Raw genomic sequence first — 20,216 nt, 5'->3', positions numbered from 1 at the left:
CTAATTAAAGTATGGTCTCAATATAATTTTTTTCAGGATTGGTATTAATAGAATGTATATAACCAAATAAAGCATCTAATTAAAATAAAGCCTCGGTACTGTATAAATTAACCTCCTCACCATACGCAGTACTCAAAAGTTATTGGTTGTACGATAATTATTATACATATATGATCAGGACGGATGTGTGCGAAATGTTGAAAATTGTAATTTGATTCTTATACTTTAAATGGGATAATAATTCTTATTTACGACACATAAAAGAAGCAATTAACACAAGTACTACGACACCAAGGCTAGAGGATAAAAGTAAAGTAAAAAGATACTGTAAATTCGTCTGCTTAAAATAGTCATACAAGTGATACATTGGATCAGTATACTGTACACATAAAGACTATACAAGCAATAACAAAATACATGTCGAGTGTTGGCCACTGCGTCATATTCTGCCTCTTGGGTGTCTCACTGATCAGCTGAAGATGCCGAGATTTTCAGTCAAATGGCGGTGGTTTGTGAAAGTGCTTCTGCCACAAGCTCAATATTGGTTCATAAATATACGATCACATGTAATAATATAGTAATCCTAAATAATGTTTGGCTGCAAAAGTACTAAAAAATACTCGAAACCTCGCAATTAGTATCGAGACTTTCAAGTACAACAATTTACAATAAAGTACGACATGTTACCTGTGGCCGTGAAGGTGTGGAAAACGACAATACAGGTGTGGCTGTGGCAGAAAACTCTTCAAAATGATCTTATCAACGTTAGCTGTTGGTCTACTGGTCTTGTGCAGCATTGTACCGAGAAGTAAGTTGTTGGTGTATCAGATTTATTGCATGAAATTGTAATGAATGTTGTGTGTATTCTGTAGTTTAGAAGTGAAGGAATAGGTGGATGATGTTTTGAACTTTTGGTTACTGCCAGGAAGGTCGTTTCTGGCAATTAGGATATTATTTGGTATATTTAGCTTATTCTTTGCCTCATATAATAAACTGATGTTGAATTCAAGGGTAGTAGAATGATATTGAATAAAATATCGATACGTTACCACTCTAACCCACCTAAACTATCTTACACTCCTCCGGGAATTGCAATACAGTACTGTATACTTATTTTGGTCTTTCCATTTTTTCCTACAGAGGTTTTTAGGGTCCCTCGACTCACTACTTCCTAAACTAGCAAATCAACCCAACCAATGTTAATCATACTTCACCTTGTTAATATTGATCAGACAACTAACACCAGAAGGAATTGTTTGATTTCATTTATTTTTTTACCCACAAGTGTTGTTTGGATGACAGTAAATAATAAGAAATGTAAAAAAAAAAAAAATAAATAAAAACCTTTCATTTTAGGTATTTTGCTTTATTTTTTCCCCCTGATCATAATTCACCTGTAGTGGGCTGGGCATCAAAGAAGGGAGAAATTACCACTTCCTGGATGCCATTGCTGCTCTCTATCTACCTATGTATTGTCGTATCATTTTTTTTTTACCTATTATCCAAACATCATCTGTGGGAAAAATGACAAAATTGAACAACTGCTTCTGGTGTTAGCTGTTTCCTTAGACCAGGTCATGTTAGGCAAGGTGGTATTACCGTTCTGGTCATCCGGGTAATCTTAGGAATTTAGGTTAGGTTATAGTTCCTGGGTTTTGTGGCCAGGTTAGCTTAGGTTGGTTAGGGTAGGTTAGGTATGATCAAAATCATTTAAAATACATAAAAAAACGCTGGAAAAACATAGGGATGTCCGAAATGATAATTTTACGGGCAAGGTTAGGTCAGGTTCTATTAGGTTCTGTGAACTGTCATACCGTTTTTATTACCTACTGTCATCCAAAGAACATCTATGGAAAAATGAACGAAATTGAACAACTGCTTCTGGTGTTAGCTGTCTTCCATTACCTTAGAAGGGTGGCCACATCCATAACCCCAAAAGGAGGACAAATCAGCGTCCAGCTAGTGGTTGTGTTGGACGGAGGACAGGGAGCTAAAAAACGGACTCTGGCCTTTAACTGGATGTCTTACATCCAATGTAAGACCCAGACATTATCTGTGGTCAAGTAGAAGAGTTTACAGTGTAATGTGAGGCATAACATTTAAAGTTGAAATTATGAGTTATGTACTTTGTTTTTCAGGTGATGCAATCAAGTGTTACCAGTGTTCCACCGACGAAGACCCCGATGGTAGAGATCTTTGTGGTGCCTACGAAACATTCGATGCGGAGTCGCACATTCCTGTTGACTGCTTCCAGGAGGAGTCCGTAACCCCAGGGACATTCTGTGTGAAGGTTACAAAACAGTCTCCTCGCATGTTTATTTGTAAGTGCAGTAGTTAATTCTGTACCTGTAAATATTCAGTTTTTGGATAAATGACCTCAATTTATTTCTTTGTTCAGCATTAGCAATTACAGGGTATAAGATTAAAGACGTTAGCTATATTTACTTGGCTGTCTAGCACTGCTTATGTAGTACTAAGAATACCACCACTGCAAATGAATGAGAATCACCCCTCATGACACTGAAATTTGGCGACTTTTTTCTGTTAATGTGTTTGTGGTGAGTGTTCATTAAATTTATTATGCATTTAATGATGTTCTGTTTTGATTTGTTGAGTTAGTGTACAGGTATTATGTCTTTTGTGTTTAGTTTTGGCCAAAAGATGTCTGGAAAATTGGCTTCACACATCTTCATTTTTAACACTGTTTATGGGGAAATCACTCCTACTATACAGAATTTTGCTTCATGCATGACTTCTGCAGAATTCCTGTACATCCCTTTCATATAGTGAGAACTACCTGTACCTTGACCAGTCACTGATAACCAAATTACTACCGGTAGTAGAAAATGGTATGCAGGAGTGAACAAGAAAGTAAAGTAATGTGGGAGTTGCTTTTAGAATTATGTTTTTTATTCTTCAATGGTTATTTTGCACAGAATAGTAACACCTGATGCAAATAAAAAAAAATGATAATGTGGAGTTACTATTTAGAAGGAATCAGAAAGTCTTTGGTACAGTTTTCAACTTTAATTGAGATGCAGTTGTAATCAAATTGTTCTAGGTTTGTTGGTAGCAGCAACTCTCTGGAATGCTTAACATCCTTAGTCTGGGTACTATTGCGAGGTTCTTAGGGGCATTCTGGGAGTTTTAATACGATGTAAACAAACAAACAGTTGCCACATCTAACGGGACTGTACATGATGTGAATGTAACTTTTGCTCTAATTTTATTTTTTTGTCTTTTGCAGGGGACGGTCGATGGCGTACTATAATCCGTCGTTGTTCTTCAGTGACTGAGAGTGGTGTGACCAACATGTGCAACTGGGGAGTGGATCCCATTGGTGTATATTGGGAAGAATGTTATTGTACTTCTGATGGCTGTAATGGATCATCTGCCACTACAGCCAGTTTTCTGGTGGTTGTTACAGCTGTAATATCTCTGGTTTTTCTCAGGCAATAACAGTTACGGTAACTTGTCAAATTTCGTGGTTGTTGGATATTATTTGCATGTGAAGGAAAATTTCAGAGTGCTGTTTGTTCACACTTAACATTTGGAAGAAAAATTTGTTGAGTAGACAAATCAATTGTCATGTGAATAATTTCTGTTTACAGTTTTGTTACAAAACTATTTTTGATATGTCAGTCAACCAACTAATTCTACTACCTGTATCTTGAAGCTTTAAAATACCTGGAGATTAAATTAGTTTATATATAGATTCATTAAGGACCGTTAGTCAAGATTGCCCCAGACAGTATTTTGGTGGAATAGTATTGATTACTCAATTACTTATGAGTAGGTTTAAAAAGTATTACTCCAGGCTTCGTGATGTTGTGTAGATAATTTTTCTCATCTTAACTGCAGTATTGAATTTCACGGGGAACCTCTCCATGGTGAGGTGGCTTCTTCATAAGGACCTCCAGGTTTCTTGGTAAACATTTCTTTTTCACACCTCTCTCTATCCCCTACTCTTTTTCCCATTCATAGATAAGTAAGCAATAACCTGGTTGGGCTTGGTAATGAGTTTCCAAGGATGAAAATCAGGTGCATTTTCCAAAAAAATCTCTCCATTCTGGGCATGTGAACAAATTTTCCTGGAGTTCCGAGTGATTGCATCATGGTTCGACTCGTCCCCACATGCCAGGTGTGTGGGTGGACTAGCTGTGTGCTTGGTTCATATATTGCTGTCACTGTACAAGGTTGATCTCTCGCTTGTTGCTGTTTTTGCATAAAATTAGTGTTGTGTATGGTACTGTACATTACTGTACCAGGTCACAACCAGCCAAGAATACAGTGTTAAGACAAAAAAACGTGATTACAGTTACAGTAGGTATACCGTAGCTACTGTGCATTCAGTAGAGTGTACAAGTATGCTTACTGTAGGCTCAAGATGACAGCATCTTGTGGTGAGCACAGTATACAGTACAGTAGTAGTATACAGTACAATGTTTTGTTTATTTACAATATATTGTACGTGTACGGTGGTGTTTGTATAAATAAATACAGCTCTGTGTCTGTCCGTGTGAGATGCGTAGTTTAGACTCAGAAAGTTCCAGTCTTGGCTGTGATATACAGGTCCATTTCAAGTCTCACACACCCGTTACATATAAAAAAATTTAAATTTTTTTAAATACTGTATTTATTTTTAACAAACTTATAGATAAACTATTCAAGATTATTTTAATAAAAATTGGTGTTTCTAAATTTGAACTACATAATTTTATATACTCCGGTATAAACATTTCTTGCGTTTTTTTTTTCATAAAGAATCGAGTCCCCGTCCTTATATTGTGTCAAAATGCTATGTTTAAGGATTTTTTTTTAAATAATCTTATGCAGAATGTATTACATGTAGGATCATTATGGTACCAAATTCATCTCGCTAACACCATTAGAACAAATGCTGTGAATAAAAGTTTATACACTTTCTTATGCCATAAATTTTTTCCGGGGATGAAAAATTCATTTTGGTACCCAGAAATCTCTCATTCCCAAAAGAGCTCTGCACCAATTATTCCAGCTAATGTGGATATCACTTGTATATACCTTTCATATTTGGAAGGGAAAAATTTTTTAGTGTCAGGTTCACAATGGAAACTGAGTTGTTAACAAAAGATGAAATGCATTTGAGTTGAGACTGGTGTTTGTATACAGTAGTCATGATTAGTTAGTGGTGGTCACTACAGTTAAAAATTTATTTATAGCAGAAGCAGCTTATATGAGCTTTAGGTATACAGTGATATTTATTAATCCAAATTTTGTGTTAGAATGGCTGTAACAGGAGTCACTGTCACAAACAGGTAAGCTGAACATTTCCATTATTGAAAGTTAAAATACAGTACTGTACATAGTTTGGTGTCAGGAGTCATCAAAATAATGAACCTGCAACCTGTCAAACATTGGATTTTTTAATCATGATGATGCAAGAGTTTTATGATGGAGCAGAAGTTTTATTAGAGGCAGCAGGTTTTTAAATATGGTATAAAACTGTACCATTTTGTTTTAAATGTTTGTGATGACTGAAACATATTTGTTACAAGGGCCGTCTTTCCAGGTCTGCTTCTGCTGTATCGTCACAAACTTCCTATTGAGTTTGGTTAGTATATTATGCCTTCATACACCGACGTGATGGTTGTAATACTAATTTCGTTAGGCTCATTATTGCCGTATCCTTGCACAAAAATGCTGTAGGTTATCACATGTTAGATTGAATTTCACACAACAGTAGTTACAAGGCAGGTCTAGCTGAGCAGTCGTTGAGAGAGGTAATGGTTACCTGGTTTTCAAGAAATGAGTTTGAAAGCTGACCAGGAAGGTTAGGAGAAACAACTCGCCTCAGATGTCAGTGTTGATGGAGAGTTATTTCGGATATTCCACCAGAGTCCTGCAGCTATAGATAATTAATGGGCTGATTGATAATATATGTACAGGATATGTTTTTCAGTGCTACTGTGACTTGATATTTTACAACCATTGGCCTCATTGAGAAGTCTTCTGAGAGAGGAGATGACAATATTGTTGGTGGATGACATATTCTTAGAACCTTTATGTCTGATCTCTTGGAAATGCTTGAGTGTTCTCATCCAGTTTGTTCTATAACAGATGATAGACTTCTTGAATGTTTGGAGATGATATATAGAATTTTTGGGAATCTTGTGTGTTGACTTAAAGATTTCTATGAAATGGGTTTTTTTTCTCAGTGTATGGATCTTCATCTTTAAACAAAAGCCTCGGCAACAGTATTAGGAAGTTTGTGTTGGTACAGTATGAATCTCTGTGCAGCTAGATATGTAGATTCTCTCCATCTGTGTGTGGGATTGACAGCTTATATTACTATGGTTCCTGGAACTGGGGGGAGCAAATAGTTACAGTTCCATCCGACCATACATCCGTCCCCTTTAACCATTTGGATAAATATTTGCACAAAGGGTTAAAGTTAATAAGATGTATTATATACTAAATTCAGGTTAATTTATCAAAGGTTAGGTTTAAGGACAGGGCTTGAGTGTTCGTTAATTCTTTGGAGGAGTATTAGTCGAGTTTTACTGACCTCTTGGGCAAGTGTGTGGTTGCTCGTTGGTGATTCTTCTAGGAAGACATAGTTTGGGATATATTGACTTTTATACATATATCCTAAACTTCTGCATGTGTACTTAACCCCTTCACTATGGGATGCTACTTTTAATGTTTTATTTGACTAATGCCAGATGATTTTAAGTGCAGAGAGACACAAGGGGTTAAAGGATTAGGCGTTTTAATCCGTCAGTAAGTTCTCAGTGTGGTTGATTGTAAACATCATTGGTGAGAATAGTTGTGTCGACTGCATTGTTTAATTTGACATTTTTAGTGTTGTTTAGAAAGGTGACAAAGTTGTATAAACTACTGGATAGCATATTTTTATACGGTTGTCATTACGACAATTATAGGCAGCATTGACATTGTTCTATGCTGTGGATTATACAGTGTAGAATCGGGGTCAAAATTGTTTGATCATTGATGTAGTATATTGGTTTTATGGCCAATGTACTTGTGTCAGCATTATATGTTTATTTTAATTTCATCAAGTCAAAATTTTTTATCTGGCAGTACTATATATCATTAGTTTTTAATACTGTATCGTGCAAGTTTACTTTACGTTAGATATTTTTATTTGGTCACTGTGGTTCATGCTGTAATGAAAGTAACCCCTGTAACTCTTCAGGAAATGAAAAGTCTTGGTTATAAGGCTTGTTCATAGAAGCAGCATTTTTAATGATATTTTCAAATGCAAATTTCACAGCAATAACCAAGTGTGTTCTTGTAATCTTTGAATCTCAGTAGACACACATAACTTTATCTCCAGAACTGTGTATAAATTCTAGATGTAATTAATAAAACCCCCATAATTCATGCCCCTCAAATTCAAAATCACTCATAAGCAGTAATGGTTTGCTGTTCTCAAATATTACAAATTTGGTATTTGATAAAATTTTGGATTATGAGAGACATTTACGAATACGTATGACGCACATGTCACTGGGATGCGACCACACACCTCAGTGTAAATAAGTACTGTATACGCATGTTTGACCTGTCGTTCAGGGCCAGTTCATGTGGGTCGGTCATGGAGTGCACTTCTACTGATTGTGCAAACTTTTTCCCTCTTGTCTTTCCAACATTGCCCGGTGTTTGAGCCATTATGTCTGATAACCCTGGACCAAGCACCTCAAAAGGAGCCTCTAAGAAGAAAGCTGTCAAGTTAAGAGGAAAACACAAGAGCTTAAACATTCAAGATAATGTTTAAATTTTGATTGGGGCAGATAACAGAAAGGTACCCCCACCCTCAGGAGGTGTCCCTCATATTTCGTAAAATCTTATAATTCGTAAGGGCTAGAGCCCCTATTATTTTTAATTGTGGGGGTTTTACTGTACGTACTTGTCTTTTGGAACTAACATTACAGTAATTTACTGTGATTATCATATAAGAATCTCATGTAAGAAATTAATCGTGTACTGTACCAAAAAAAATGATTCCGTCCTCTGGAGCCTTCCATTTTTCTATTTTGGTATTATAATAAATACACAAATATACAGATATTTTGAAGTAATTTGTTTTATTTTCATTTTATTAGCCGTTCGGGCGGTTGGTCTATCCAGTGTTAGTACAAGAGGAAACTGGAGACCGGTGGAAACCTGTGGTGGTTGGTAGTGAGGGTCACACTGGATAACACCCTTCTCACGTGTGTCCAGGCCAAGGCTCGAACCCTTGACATACTGGTGAGAGATGACGCACGTTACTGCTGTACTATATCTTTCTTATTTTTGTACAGGATACTGTATGCTGTTTTCATTCTTTTTAGTGATCTTTGGATGGAAAGAATATCTAATTTGTATGTACTGATTTTGGCTGCTACACTTAAGCCACAGGTTTCATTTCGGCTTTTGGATTTCTGACTACGTATAGTGGAGTTTTAGCATTTTCTTTATATCACCTTCCTTAGCACAACAGTAGCTGAGTGATTACTTCATTAACACCTCATTATTCTGGCTCCTGTTTGATCCTACACCAATCAGCCAGGCTACCAGTTAGTCTACATGAGGGCCACTTCATTTTAGGGGGAGGCATTACATGTTACATTAAAGCTGCAGTTTATCAGGCTATTGGAACTTCTGTCATCAACAGGTTTGTTTTAAATTTGTGCTCATTGAACCACATTTTAATGAGAGGTACCGGTAGTTTTTTCTCATGTTCATCACTTTATCTTGATTTACAGGGTTATTCATCTCTCTTTATGTCCTCATTGCAAATCAGTGGGAGGTATCTTTTATCCTCTCTATCTGTCCATGCATCTCAAGTAAATGTAAATAGTATTTCTATTCCCTGCAGTTGTAGGTGGATAGGGTTGAAGTTTTTGCAGAGGTGTTTTGTTACATCCTCATGGTAGATGTGCATGTGTCAGTTAAAGTATTGGTGATAATTGTTTTTTTTTTACAGGATTTACAATACTGTACAGTAATGTTCCAAGGGTTGCTGGTTCTGACTCAGGTTATACCCCAGTACACACAGCTGTATATGGGTGCCTAATTTTAAAGTTGGAAGTGAAAGAGATTGAGTGAAGTATCTGCCACACTGGGTTGTGTATCAGGGGAATAAGTTACAATGTGCTGTATCTCTACTACTGTACTGTATACATAATGGACTGTTTGGTTTATGGAACTCACTTTCACATTGTGGATATATTTTTTGGAGAAAAGGGGGGAAGTGTAGACTTACCTGTAGTTCACCTGCTGTTGACTTGATGAATATTACTTGTGACTGAAGATGTAATTATCAAATTATATTGAGAGTTCTATGAGAAACATTCACTTTAGACAGTCAAGGTAAAGGTTCTTTTGGTAAAGATTATTGGTATGATTTTGATATTTTTGCATGCTGATTTTATGTTTCGGTATAAGTAAAATCAGTTAGCAGCATTCTTACATATTCAGCTATGAGGAATATTCTTTATACAAATCTTTGAGAACCTGGGTTGAGTTTTCTTTCAGTTGATTTTTGTTGCAGGAATCTTGTAGAATTGTCAAATCCCAGTACCTAACACGTGTCAGTTTGTAGCTGTGTTTTCATTCTTGAGACAACATGTCATTTCCAGCTTTGATTTTTATACATTTTCTAACATTTACATCAGTACTGTACAAGTATTATTATTTGTACACCAATTTGTATAAACTGTTTATTTTAGATTTGGGTAAGAGTGGTATTTTATTATCTCCAACATTGATGATTATGCCTGAAAACTAAAGACACAGCTACTACAGGTATCTTAAAGTAATTTACCGGACATATTTATTTTCATCAATTGTGTTTAATAATGAGTTGAGTAGTACAGAAGAAAATAGAAGTCCAATTATTTCTGGTTTGTGGCAAGTCTACCTTTGTGTAGTGTATGGTTTGTGTCTGCTTGGTGATCGACACATGAAAGATCGAAGCCTGTGTGGTGATCGTCACGGGTCACGTTGAGTCTGGTAGTATGCTTCAGATTGTGGTCACATTATGCCCCACGACCTCATGGCCACAACCTATTTACATACTCATCCATTCTAAAGGTTTTGTATACAGAAATAAATGCAGGGACTGACACGCTTTATTTTATCTACATTAAGGTGAACCAAAGGTATTGTTATATACGCACAAATATTTGTCTGTGTCTTAACTTATTGAGACAAGTTCCAGCCCATAGAGGAGTAGGTGGGGTGGGAGGATCCTGCTGTCACACTCTCATGCTTGTTGCTCGCCTCCGCTCACCAGTGATAAAAGAGACCCCCCAGCACAGGAGATCTACCACCATGTCACTTAACAGGAAACTTATAAACTTGTAATGAAAATGAAGCTGAAGAGAGACGGTAAGTATGGAGAGACAGTTAACAAGATGGTCTCCTGAATATTGTACTGTCCATACTCGGAGCAGCTACAGCACATTATGTTTCAGTGAGAAAGTCTGATGAATATGATCCATCAGTCTGAATTCATTAAAGCATGCAGCACAAAATATTATGTATTGCCTTGAATGGATGAGTTTCATACACTGTAAAATCAACGTCACAAGTGAACATAACCAGTCGTCTGCTCGCTGGGATGCTACTCGGCCCAGGACGGGAAGGTTGGAAACGTTTTTCACCAATCCCAAGGTTTCATCTCTGGTTAATGACATCAGAAATGCTTATCCACAGACCTGCTCGTAGGCTCGATTTGTGAATGGCTTCTTCTAATATCATTGGCCAGGGATTAAGTACACATTCGTGAACATTTTCCTGACACTTGTCTATGAATAAAATCAGTGTGGGGGGTAGTCAAGCCTCTGGTAAATAGTACCTGAACACCTAGGTATTAATCCAACATTAAACATCTTTATAGTCTTCAACCACTGAGGAAAATAATGGAAGCAGGTTGTGCTATACAAGTCAAGCTATGTATTTGAAGCCGGAGGGTCAATGTAAAAGCACCTGGAAAAAAAGTTCTGGAATATGACAATGAAACCACTACACAACTCCCTTCCAGAGAACATTGTATCTCATGCTATTTAATTACAAGCTGCAACATCTTCCTCCCTTCTGACAGAGGCTGTGTGATGAAGCTTAACTTACATCATTTCTAATAGATGAAGGGTCTACTGTATCATATATGCAATCTTACTACAGTTACAGACTGAGGAAAACAAGGTTATAAACAACTTGGTGGTGGACTACAGCAGGAGTTACGTGTGAGGTGTCGGTGCTGCGGCGGCCACCAGGCGGGGCCCACCGTCCTCAGGGAGCCGGTTGACAATGCTCGGATTTTATTGTCGTCACTGATGTTGGGTCCACCACAAGATGTGAAGATGGGGTTATTCTCTTATGTCGAGAAAAATCAAGAGAATGACACGAGGTGAGAGCATATGAGAGAACTATTGAGAGAAGAACGGCAGTGAGCAGACGAAAAGCAACCGAGAGGAGAGGGAGTCATTGTGAGAGAGGACAGAGGAGGTAAGTTGTCACATGGTAGTCATCCACAAAAATTTATCGTGATGACTCGGCCAGGTCAGCAGCCTGATCTTGGGCGTAGAGGTTGTCGTCGTGGTGGAGGTCAAGGCCATCGTCAGAGCTTCTCCTCCTCCTGCCGGGGCCGCCCGCGAAGTTGGCGGCGGCCAGACCCATGAGGTGCTTGGCTGCCTGTGACCCGCTGAAGCCACGGCCCAGACCAAGATCCAATCCTCGCTTAGCGCTGCCGGAGGAACGCACGAATCTGAGGTACACGTGAGGAAAGAGTCAGTAAGTTGAAGACGAGAGAATGTGCAGGGTCGCAGAGGCTCTACCAGGGGAGGGAAGAGAAGCTAGGCTGTGATAGTAGCAAGGGGGGAGGAGGCAAGCTTTGTTATTCATAGGACCAAGTGAACAAGCAAGTACCAGGTCAGTGGTGTTGTGGTAAGACCATCAGTCTGACAGGACTACATGCGGATGGGTATAAAGGAGACAGTCGTGACGTGTCTTACAAGGGAGGCAGGGCTCAGGGGAACTAAAGACCCGACACGTGAACAATTGGTTATGAAACACAATTATATATCGGTTAAATAACAATAGTTCCAGAATATTAGAATTCATGCAAAAACACATCAGTGAAATAAATCAAACATTCATGAGCTTGTGTATTAGTTATTTTCACAGTTCAGAGCTTTTGATGTAGGCTTATGTAGATGTCCATGCGGAAATTAACAATGATATACATTTATACATAGTAATACAGTAGTTCATTCATTTCACCTTTGAGGGGAAGAGGTGCAGATGTAAAATAACACTATCCATGGTATATTAACATCCAGTTAATTTCAAAAGAGCAACATTCCAGTAACCTACCAGCAATGAAATACTGTATTGTGAAACATGTCTAATTCCTGTATGTAATTTGTGTGGACTATTAACTACTACAAAAGATAATCACTTTCTACACCCAGGTCTGAACACTACCACAAGCTCATATTTATGTTTATCTAGCAGCCCACTACCACTAATACTGTATGCATCAACGCAAGGACATATTGACATCCTCCCAAAACCCTGCTCCCCTTCTACGTCCCTCGTCCTCTTTACACACACCCACTACACTCAGTCTCGACTTGGACATTAGGCTGGTCTCCCCTCCCACCGCTGGTCTCTGGCACGGGGACCCACTAAAATTGAGTTTCGGTACAGCTCGCACAAAAGGAATTCCCATTAAGTCCCCCAACGTCATATTCCTACAATAGATTTATTTTTATCTCCACAATATTATGGCATTTTTTAAACTATTATACTGTACATTGTTTTACCGTATACATTTTTCGAAATGATTAAATTATCAATGTTATCAGAGCTATTTGTGTTAGCTTTATAATTACTGCCAACTCCTCATCCAGCTGGATAACATCATGGTGGTCAGGGCCGGATTCAGGAGTGGGCAAAGTGGGCAGCTGCCCAGGGGCCTCCACATATTACAATATTTTATTTATTTGTTTATTCATTTGGATTATTTTTATTTTCATTCTTTAAAATTCATGGGACTTTGTACACTCAATAAATATACAGTTAATTAAAAATTTCTCAATGTTCTAATTTCCTCACTATAACTGCATATGGCTTCAAAATTCTCCAAAGAAGTGTTCAAATTTCAAATTTTTCCCGGGGGGCTTACAGCGCCTCCCGGAACTCCCAGATGTTTAGGCTCGCTTCATTCGCCACCCCACCCTCTTGGGTAGTTATAATGAGGGGGGCCTCCACAAAGAGGCTGCCCATGGGCCTCCACAGGTCTAAATCCGGCACTGATGGTGGTAGGTAGGGTGAGGACTGAGAGTGTCGTGTTTGGTTGAGAACAGAATATTAGGGGAGCCGGACCATCTGTGGCAGGGAAGTGTAAGGAGTGCTGGACCATCTGTGGTAAACAGATGTAAGGGTGCTGGACCACTTTTGGCAGACAGGTGTTGGTAAGCTGGACTCTGGCAGGTGTGGGGAATGTTGGACCTAATTTAACCTGACTTAACTTGACATAACCATCCCAAACATGACCTATTCTATAGTGACCTATCTTGAGCTCGCCTAACCAAACCAAACCTAACCATGCCTACCCCAACATAACCAAATCTATCCAAACCTATCGTAACATAATTTACCGGATATTCATTATTACCTAAAGTGCAAGACTGTTCACATATAGAAGCAGGCTTCATATTTTATTCCAAAATTTATAATCAATGACTTGAAAATTTATATACCTCAAAAATTTCTACCCCAGGGCTGTTCTGCACATCCGCGGCCATGCGCAGAACCAGAAAACCCGTTCTGCGCATCTAAACCCATCAGGACACCCAACTCTCCTCAAAATATCGTCTTACAAATGGCGGCAGGTAATTTTACTTATTGCTGGTTCACTAATGTCTAAGGTACATAATTTTTTCACCACAACACTTGGCAAGAGTACTGTAGTCACTGCCGAAGCAACAGGAATACACCTAAGCTTATACTCTGCACTCACTTTTCTAGCTCATTGGCCCTTATGATGGAGTGCCCCAATCTCGTCAGCAACTCCAACACGTAGTCCGGGTCCTCTATCTGCACCACCGCGCGCGCCTCTCTGTAACAACACAATACACCAAGTTACACCCAATATATCACATAGTAGAAAGTAGTGATGAGATGAACGGTGACTAATAATAATATATAATGATAATAGTAATATTAGCGATGATAATACTGTAAAACCTCTATTTAATAGAGTATGTGGAGAGGAAGTCCGTTATATTAAGGGTCCGTTAGATATGAAACCTCCAACTAGTGGATTATATATAGAGAAGTCCGTTATATGGAGGTTTCACTATAAATAAAATTATCAATAATGTTAATAATGCATCAATATTATACAAGAATGGGGGAAAGGAAACAAGGGCAAGAAGGAAGAATCTTAACAAGTTTTATGAGGAAAACAATCTAGAAATCGAATGTTTTGTTCTGCGGGGCGAGGCAACAAAGATTGTGTATAACAATCGGCTGTCTTGTGGAGGAGAGGCAAGGAGCAGCATCTTTAAAAAGTGAGACTTAATGAAAAACGACCTGGAAAAGCTTGGAATATATTTGGTATCTTCAGTGATGTAATTAAAACGTCGCTTAAGTGAGACAAGGTGTATTTATGAATGTTTATACTAAGATAAAATGTTACTTCGCTCGAGGTAAACAAATGACGTTTACATGTGACGGGCAGTGGACAGCATTGAACTTGTGCGGGAGACGTGAGACGTTCCCGCCCTCCACGAGTCTTGGCGGTCACTCCTTCAACAAGTGTGTGACCGTGAGTAACTCGCTGCCCTCCCCGGGGTTACAGGAAGCAAGTGTTCCTGTCTAAGGAGTTTTAATAAGTCAGCGGCGAAACAGCAAACTGACAAGAAGACGACTCATAACTTGCAGAGGTGAGGTCGGCGGCGTGATTAAGTAAGTTATTGGTGGTTGAGGGAGGAAATGGAAGACCACTTTAGCTTTTTTCCTTTGTTTACGTCTACTAAGGTGAGCCCAAGATCGAGATGGTGATGCTTATGGGCTTAATGGTCTTAGTATTTGGCAGAAAACTTGTATGTGTGTGGGAGAGCAAACAAAGACGTGTATGAATACCCCCGTATGGTACCAGAATGTTAACATCAACATTATCAGGTGTTTTACGCTAACACCTGACAGTTATGAAAGAGGGGTACCCAAAGAACATATTCTGTAAAGTTTCAACATAAATGGGTGATTGTTTTATGAGGAAGGTAGAAGTTTTCATAGATTGTGATTAACTAATAACTACCATTTACGTAGTGTTAATAAGTTCTTATTAGCCAAGCACTACCAATCACGGAGGTGGAAGTGTACGTAGTTTCTGATTAGCCAAACACTACCAATCTGGGAGATGGAGGCACCTGCGTTTGTTTTTTATTTGAACTTTTCTCAAACTAGGAAGTTGGTTAAACTAGGAAGTTGGTTGTTCGGGCTGCCTCAGGCAGTGCTGGAGACAAAATAATTTTTTTTTGTGTTTTGTATAGAGACGAAGGACTAAAGGAAGTGGGTAGATAGAAAAATAAAGGGAAGCTACGTGAAAGAGAGATAAAGAAAGGCTGGGAATGTGTGTCGGATGTAGAAGAGGGGGGGGGGGGGAGACGAGACTGTCAGGGACCGCCGACAGCCTACATCTTACAGGTAAGTGACGATCCTTTGCTAGGCGAGAATTAGATATCTATCCAGTAATTCACTCACACAAATTGAAAACTGTTGTCGGCTGCCCAAGCTTGTTTATGTTTGCTAGGGAGCCATGTTGTCTCCCGGCCACCTCGTCGTCGCAACTTGTCTACCCAGACCCGCTTTCACTTATTAGTTTCTATAATTGTCGAGTTATCAGAAACTAAGATGAAAAATCAAACATTTGACCAATATTCACCGTTATTTGGCACACTGAGGAAAGATTACTTTATTTTAGTTTACTTTTTTGTTTCTTGTGGATGTCAACAATATTTTTAGTTTTGATTGATTTTTTCAGATTTAACGAATGTTTATATGGTTTGCGTAAACAGATTCGTGATTGGTATATTTGTTTAACGTGGTAATTTTACTTAGCTATTAATGTATCTTGCAGTCGATAGTTTTTTTTTCAAACGTATAAAAACAAAGATATTCATTTGAGGTATATGTAATATTTCATCGTTACTTGTATTGTTCACAATTGTTACAACAATGTTCTGTATCTTTGTATACCAGCAAGAGAAAAGGTCGGCTGGTGGTGTAGAGGCTAGTGGTCAACTACGCAGAGAAGTAAACCCAGACTTGTGGTTTTGTTTCGTGTCAAGTGTTGAGTAGACAGTCTTCAGTAACACCAGGGATCCTCACAGGCTGCATGGGTGCTGGGTTACCCTTACGCCCCCAGCAACACTACACGTAAGGACGGTCACTAAATCTATCGAAGGTCAGCGTCTGGGGCTGAATGATTTAACGAAGGTATCTTGGCTGCTGTGGCAAGTGGGAGGTAAGGAGGGCGGGGGATGACCGTATAGAGTAGGTACTGGAAGTGGTTTTCAAGCTGCCTCTCCAACTGTTACAACTGCGATTACTACACCTCACCATGTTCTCATATCTCCGGACAGTAGCAAGACTAGTTAATTTTTCTTTTATCAGTTAGTTTCTATTTGTCTTCTTCATTATTCGGGTAAATAACATTACGTTTGCTGAATAATACTAAACGCAAACAAAGATTTTTGGTTGCAAAAAATTTAAGTTTCCCGGTTAGTCTGCTGCTTGTGGTTCATAAGCATCCACTCATCAGCTGTTCTCTTGACTCGCTCCCTCCCTCCCTGCCTGCCGCAACAGCCACTGCGTTAACAACCGTATCACCACGGGTTATGGGCTCGAGTCCTGTTTCCAGCAGATGACTAAACGCGGGTCAGATCCTAGTAGGTGTACCTTGGAACTAACCTGGAAGTCCTGTGATAAACTTTGTGAAATTACTTCTAAGTTTGTACTTAAGAGGATGACGTCGTGAAACCTTAATAAAAGAGAAAGAAAGGCGCTTGATAGATGCAAATGGGAAATTAAAATAATTTACGAATTCGAAAGGAAATTACTTTTTGGAAAGAAATGAGAAGAATAAGCAAGAATAGAGACAAAAGGGAAAATGCACAAAGGTTAACAAGAGCTGTAAAGGAAGAGAGAGCGATCTGGAATTAAAGGATAATGTTATAATAAAGAGGAAATATGAGGTGGGAAGGGAAATGCAAGGCTCGGAACAACTGACTTTATGTGAGGTCTGTGTACAGTATGCTGAAGGCAGGTCAGGGGTGATGCCAGCTGGCCTTAATTTGTTTACTTTGCATGATAATGAACGATCAGGGAGTTTTGTGTCAGCGAATTGAAAGAAATATTAATACGATTTTCAGACTTACGATAAATATTTCACTTTAAGTTATGTAAAAAAATTGTTCTAATCGCCTTAACTCAAACCGTTAAAAACATAACACTGTTTTGTATGTTAATTTATAGTTAGTTCAAGAAAGGAGCTTGGTAGTGGATCACTTGACGGTTAGGTTAGGTTAGCGTTGGTGGGTTTAATCAACAGGTGAAATAAGCTTGGGTGTCTGTTCTTCAGGTGATTGTTTGATGCTTGAGAGGTGTTACGGGCAGGTTCATTTCATTATCGTGAATTAAAATGATCTCATACCATTTATTACGAATCTGAAGCCAGAACATCGGCGTTGGAAGGATTTTTTTTATCGAGTTAAAGTTAAAAATTTTCTCAAATAAAACCTGTATTTTGTTTGAGCGTTATTTGTGGAAAAATATATATGGAGTGCATGTTAATTTGTCCCTTGAAGTAGTAATCAGTTGTACTAAGCGCGAGGCATCAAAACAACACATCAAAGGAATAGCGTAGGAGAGGGTGCAGCTGTAGGGGGTACTCAGTGGTTGGGGTGTGGGTAGGGGAGGGGGGGGGGGGGTATTAGGGTACTCAGTGGTGGGAGGTGTGGGTGGGGGTAATCATGGGGGAGGGGTGTGGGGGAAGGGAGCACGTCCGTGCTGTCCCTCCCTCCCCCCCAGGATTCGTCAGTTGACACAGTTGGCGAGAATGGAACATAACATACCATTCAGACAATTTAGACTTTACATATATATTTGCCATTTAATTTCCAAGGGAATGGCGGCCAGGCGACTAGAGTAATCGGCTTTCCCGTTCACAAACACTTTATAATTTCTTGCTGTATCAGTGTGGCCACCTCTTATAGTAGTCTTAGGTCGACGTTTCCGCGCTAATGAATATAATTCAGCCTTCATTTGCAAGGGGGAACGTCCAAGTCAAAAGGAAAGCTGTGGAAACGAGATGGGATGGTAGATCGCTTCGAGGGAACATGATACAAAACAGACACGTAAAATATCACCTTTACGACGCTTTTTTTTTTTTTACTTTGTATGAACGCTATTTAGATTTCATCCTCGCATTTATTTATTTCGTTCGCGTGTGAATGCGCTGCTCATTAAAATAATTTCCTTTTCTGCTACATAATCTTCTTTTTGGAGTTAATTTTTATTTCTTGCATTTACGAAGACACTTAATATTTTTCCGTCTGTATGAATTAAGTTAGTGAGATAACTAAATTGTGTTATTTATAGTTATTCCTCACTAAATTAATTAATTTCACATTTTTATCTTGCTGTTTATTGTAAGGTTAATGTTTATTAGATAGACCATGGTGATGCAGTTAATTAGCTGTAAGATGGCTGCTCAGTATACTTGCATCTAATTATGTTCATTTTGTGCTTTTGTGGCTGTGCTCCATCATTTCATTGGTCATTACACGTTTTACTTGCTGAATATACTTCGTTCAGCTGTTGATGACTATGATGACCTTAGTTGTGAAAGGGTATTCGTGCATAGTAACTAATTGTGGGGAAGCCGTGTTCACAAATCCGATTTTCTCTTAAAACTGATATTTTTGTTATTATCCACATTTCACATACTTCTTTATTGTCAGTTAAGTCATTATACAATATGAAAACTAGTGCATTTGATTAATTAACATTATTCACTCTTAATGTACAGTATTTACGTGCGTAGTGCTTCATCATTCTTCTATATATAATTTTTTGTTGCTATACGACAATAACTTCTAAGAGTATGAAAAATATATTCTTAGTATTACACTCACCACATCTGCTCGAATGTGGTGGCTGAGGATTTTTTTTTTTAGTTTCTGTGAATATTGAAGAGCTGCACTCACGAGCTAGCCTCGCTCCCTCAGCAGTGTTCCCGCCAAGAGATACTGACAAACGGACGACTTAAACTCAATAAACTTTGTATTGTATTCACATAAATTTTGCTCGTAAGGTTTAGTTTTTCCCTTAGAAATCGGCTTTTCGCAAAAGAGAATTCTTAAAAACGTGATTTTTTATTACTTTATAGCTAAGTATATTTACACTTAATTGTTTATGGCATTGTTCACAATACTTAAACATTGGCCGTCATGCTTTCTATATTTACACTAGGCTGCTGATGTGCATGTGCGGACTGACTGTAATAAAGAAATGAGAAAAATAGACCACCTCTTTTTTTACGGGTCACTTAATTTGTTTCTCATGTTCCTTGTTATTAAACTTCATTTTTTCTTTTCTTTAGTTGCGACTTTCACATTTTTTAGTCTATTCTATCCCTCTTTTACTACCTTATTCTTTTACAGTTCGATTACTTTTTTCTTTCTCGTAAATATTTCGCTTTCCGTCAGTTTCTTAATTTCTGCTGTGGTCATTATTTAGATCATAATGGAAGGGGGTCGTATCACTATTTCCCAATTTCCGCCAAAGTTTCCTCGCTGGTCAATATTTGGACCTTGGCTGTTGCTGGTTTGGCGGACAATTTCGGCCTCATTTTGCTCAATATTTGATGCATAATGTAATGGAGATAGTTTTTTGTGGAAACGCTAAAAAATTTGTTTTTTCAACTTCTGGGTTGAGAGTCACGAAGTTTTCCACTGAAAAGCAACAAATATTGAGGAAACTGAAACCGAAATTGTCGCCAATTCTTACCTGGAAACCCAACCTAACCTAACCTGAGTGAAGTCACAGAATGGCTGGTGCGGAGAATGATCAAGAGTTCTGAGGGGCTGGGACGATAAATTTCCCCGCTGACAAAAACTGACTTCCATAACAAAAATCACTTTCAGGTATTAATC

The 20,216-nt window shown here is 38.5% G+C and overlaps 2 protein-coding genes across 3 annotated transcripts in view; one reads left to right on the top strand and one right to left on the bottom strand.

The window, feature by feature from the left end:
• Positions 1–466: 466 nt before the first annotated feature.
• LOC121864173 lies at positions 467–8,080 on the top strand. The gene is made up of 3 exons (XM_042363167.1): positions 467–808; positions 2,139–2,321; positions 3,248–8,080. The coding sequence occupies exons 1-3, from the start codon at positions 751–753 to the stop codon at positions 3,457–3,459; spliced, it is 453 nt and encodes a 150-aa protein (XP_042219101.1). The 5' UTR covers positions 467–750; the 3' UTR covers positions 3,460–8,080.
• A 2,024-nt stretch (positions 8,081–10,104) lies between these two features.
• Positions 10,105–20,216, bottom strand: part of LOC121864174 (diuretic hormone class 2-like) — a 90,184-nt gene continuing 80,072 nt past the window's right edge. Inside the window, exons 3-4 of one of the 2 annotated variants that reach the window (XM_042363168.1) lie at positions 14,015–14,113; positions 10,105–11,755 (exon numbers count right to left, since the gene is read on the bottom strand). In XM_042363168.1, the coding sequence (XP_042219102.1) occupies positions 11,530–11,755; positions 14,015–14,113 (325 nt within the window). In that variant the 3' untranslated portion in view covers positions 10,105–11,529. The remainder of the gene's footprint in view (positions 11,756–14,014; positions 14,114–20,216) is intronic. The other variant, XM_042363169.1, reaches the window with a different exon arrangement.

Source organism: Homarus americanus, unplaced genomic scaffold (assembly GCF_018991925.1).
Source record: "Homarus americanus isolate GMGI-L3 unplaced genomic scaffold, GMGI_Hamer_2.0 scaffold26351, whole genome shotgun sequence".
NCBI lineage: Eukaryota > Metazoa > Arthropoda > Malacostraca > Decapoda > Nephropidae > Homarus > Homarus americanus.
The sequence above is the reverse complement of the archived record's forward strand: the minus strand, read 5'-3'. Positions and strand labels throughout refer to the sequence as shown.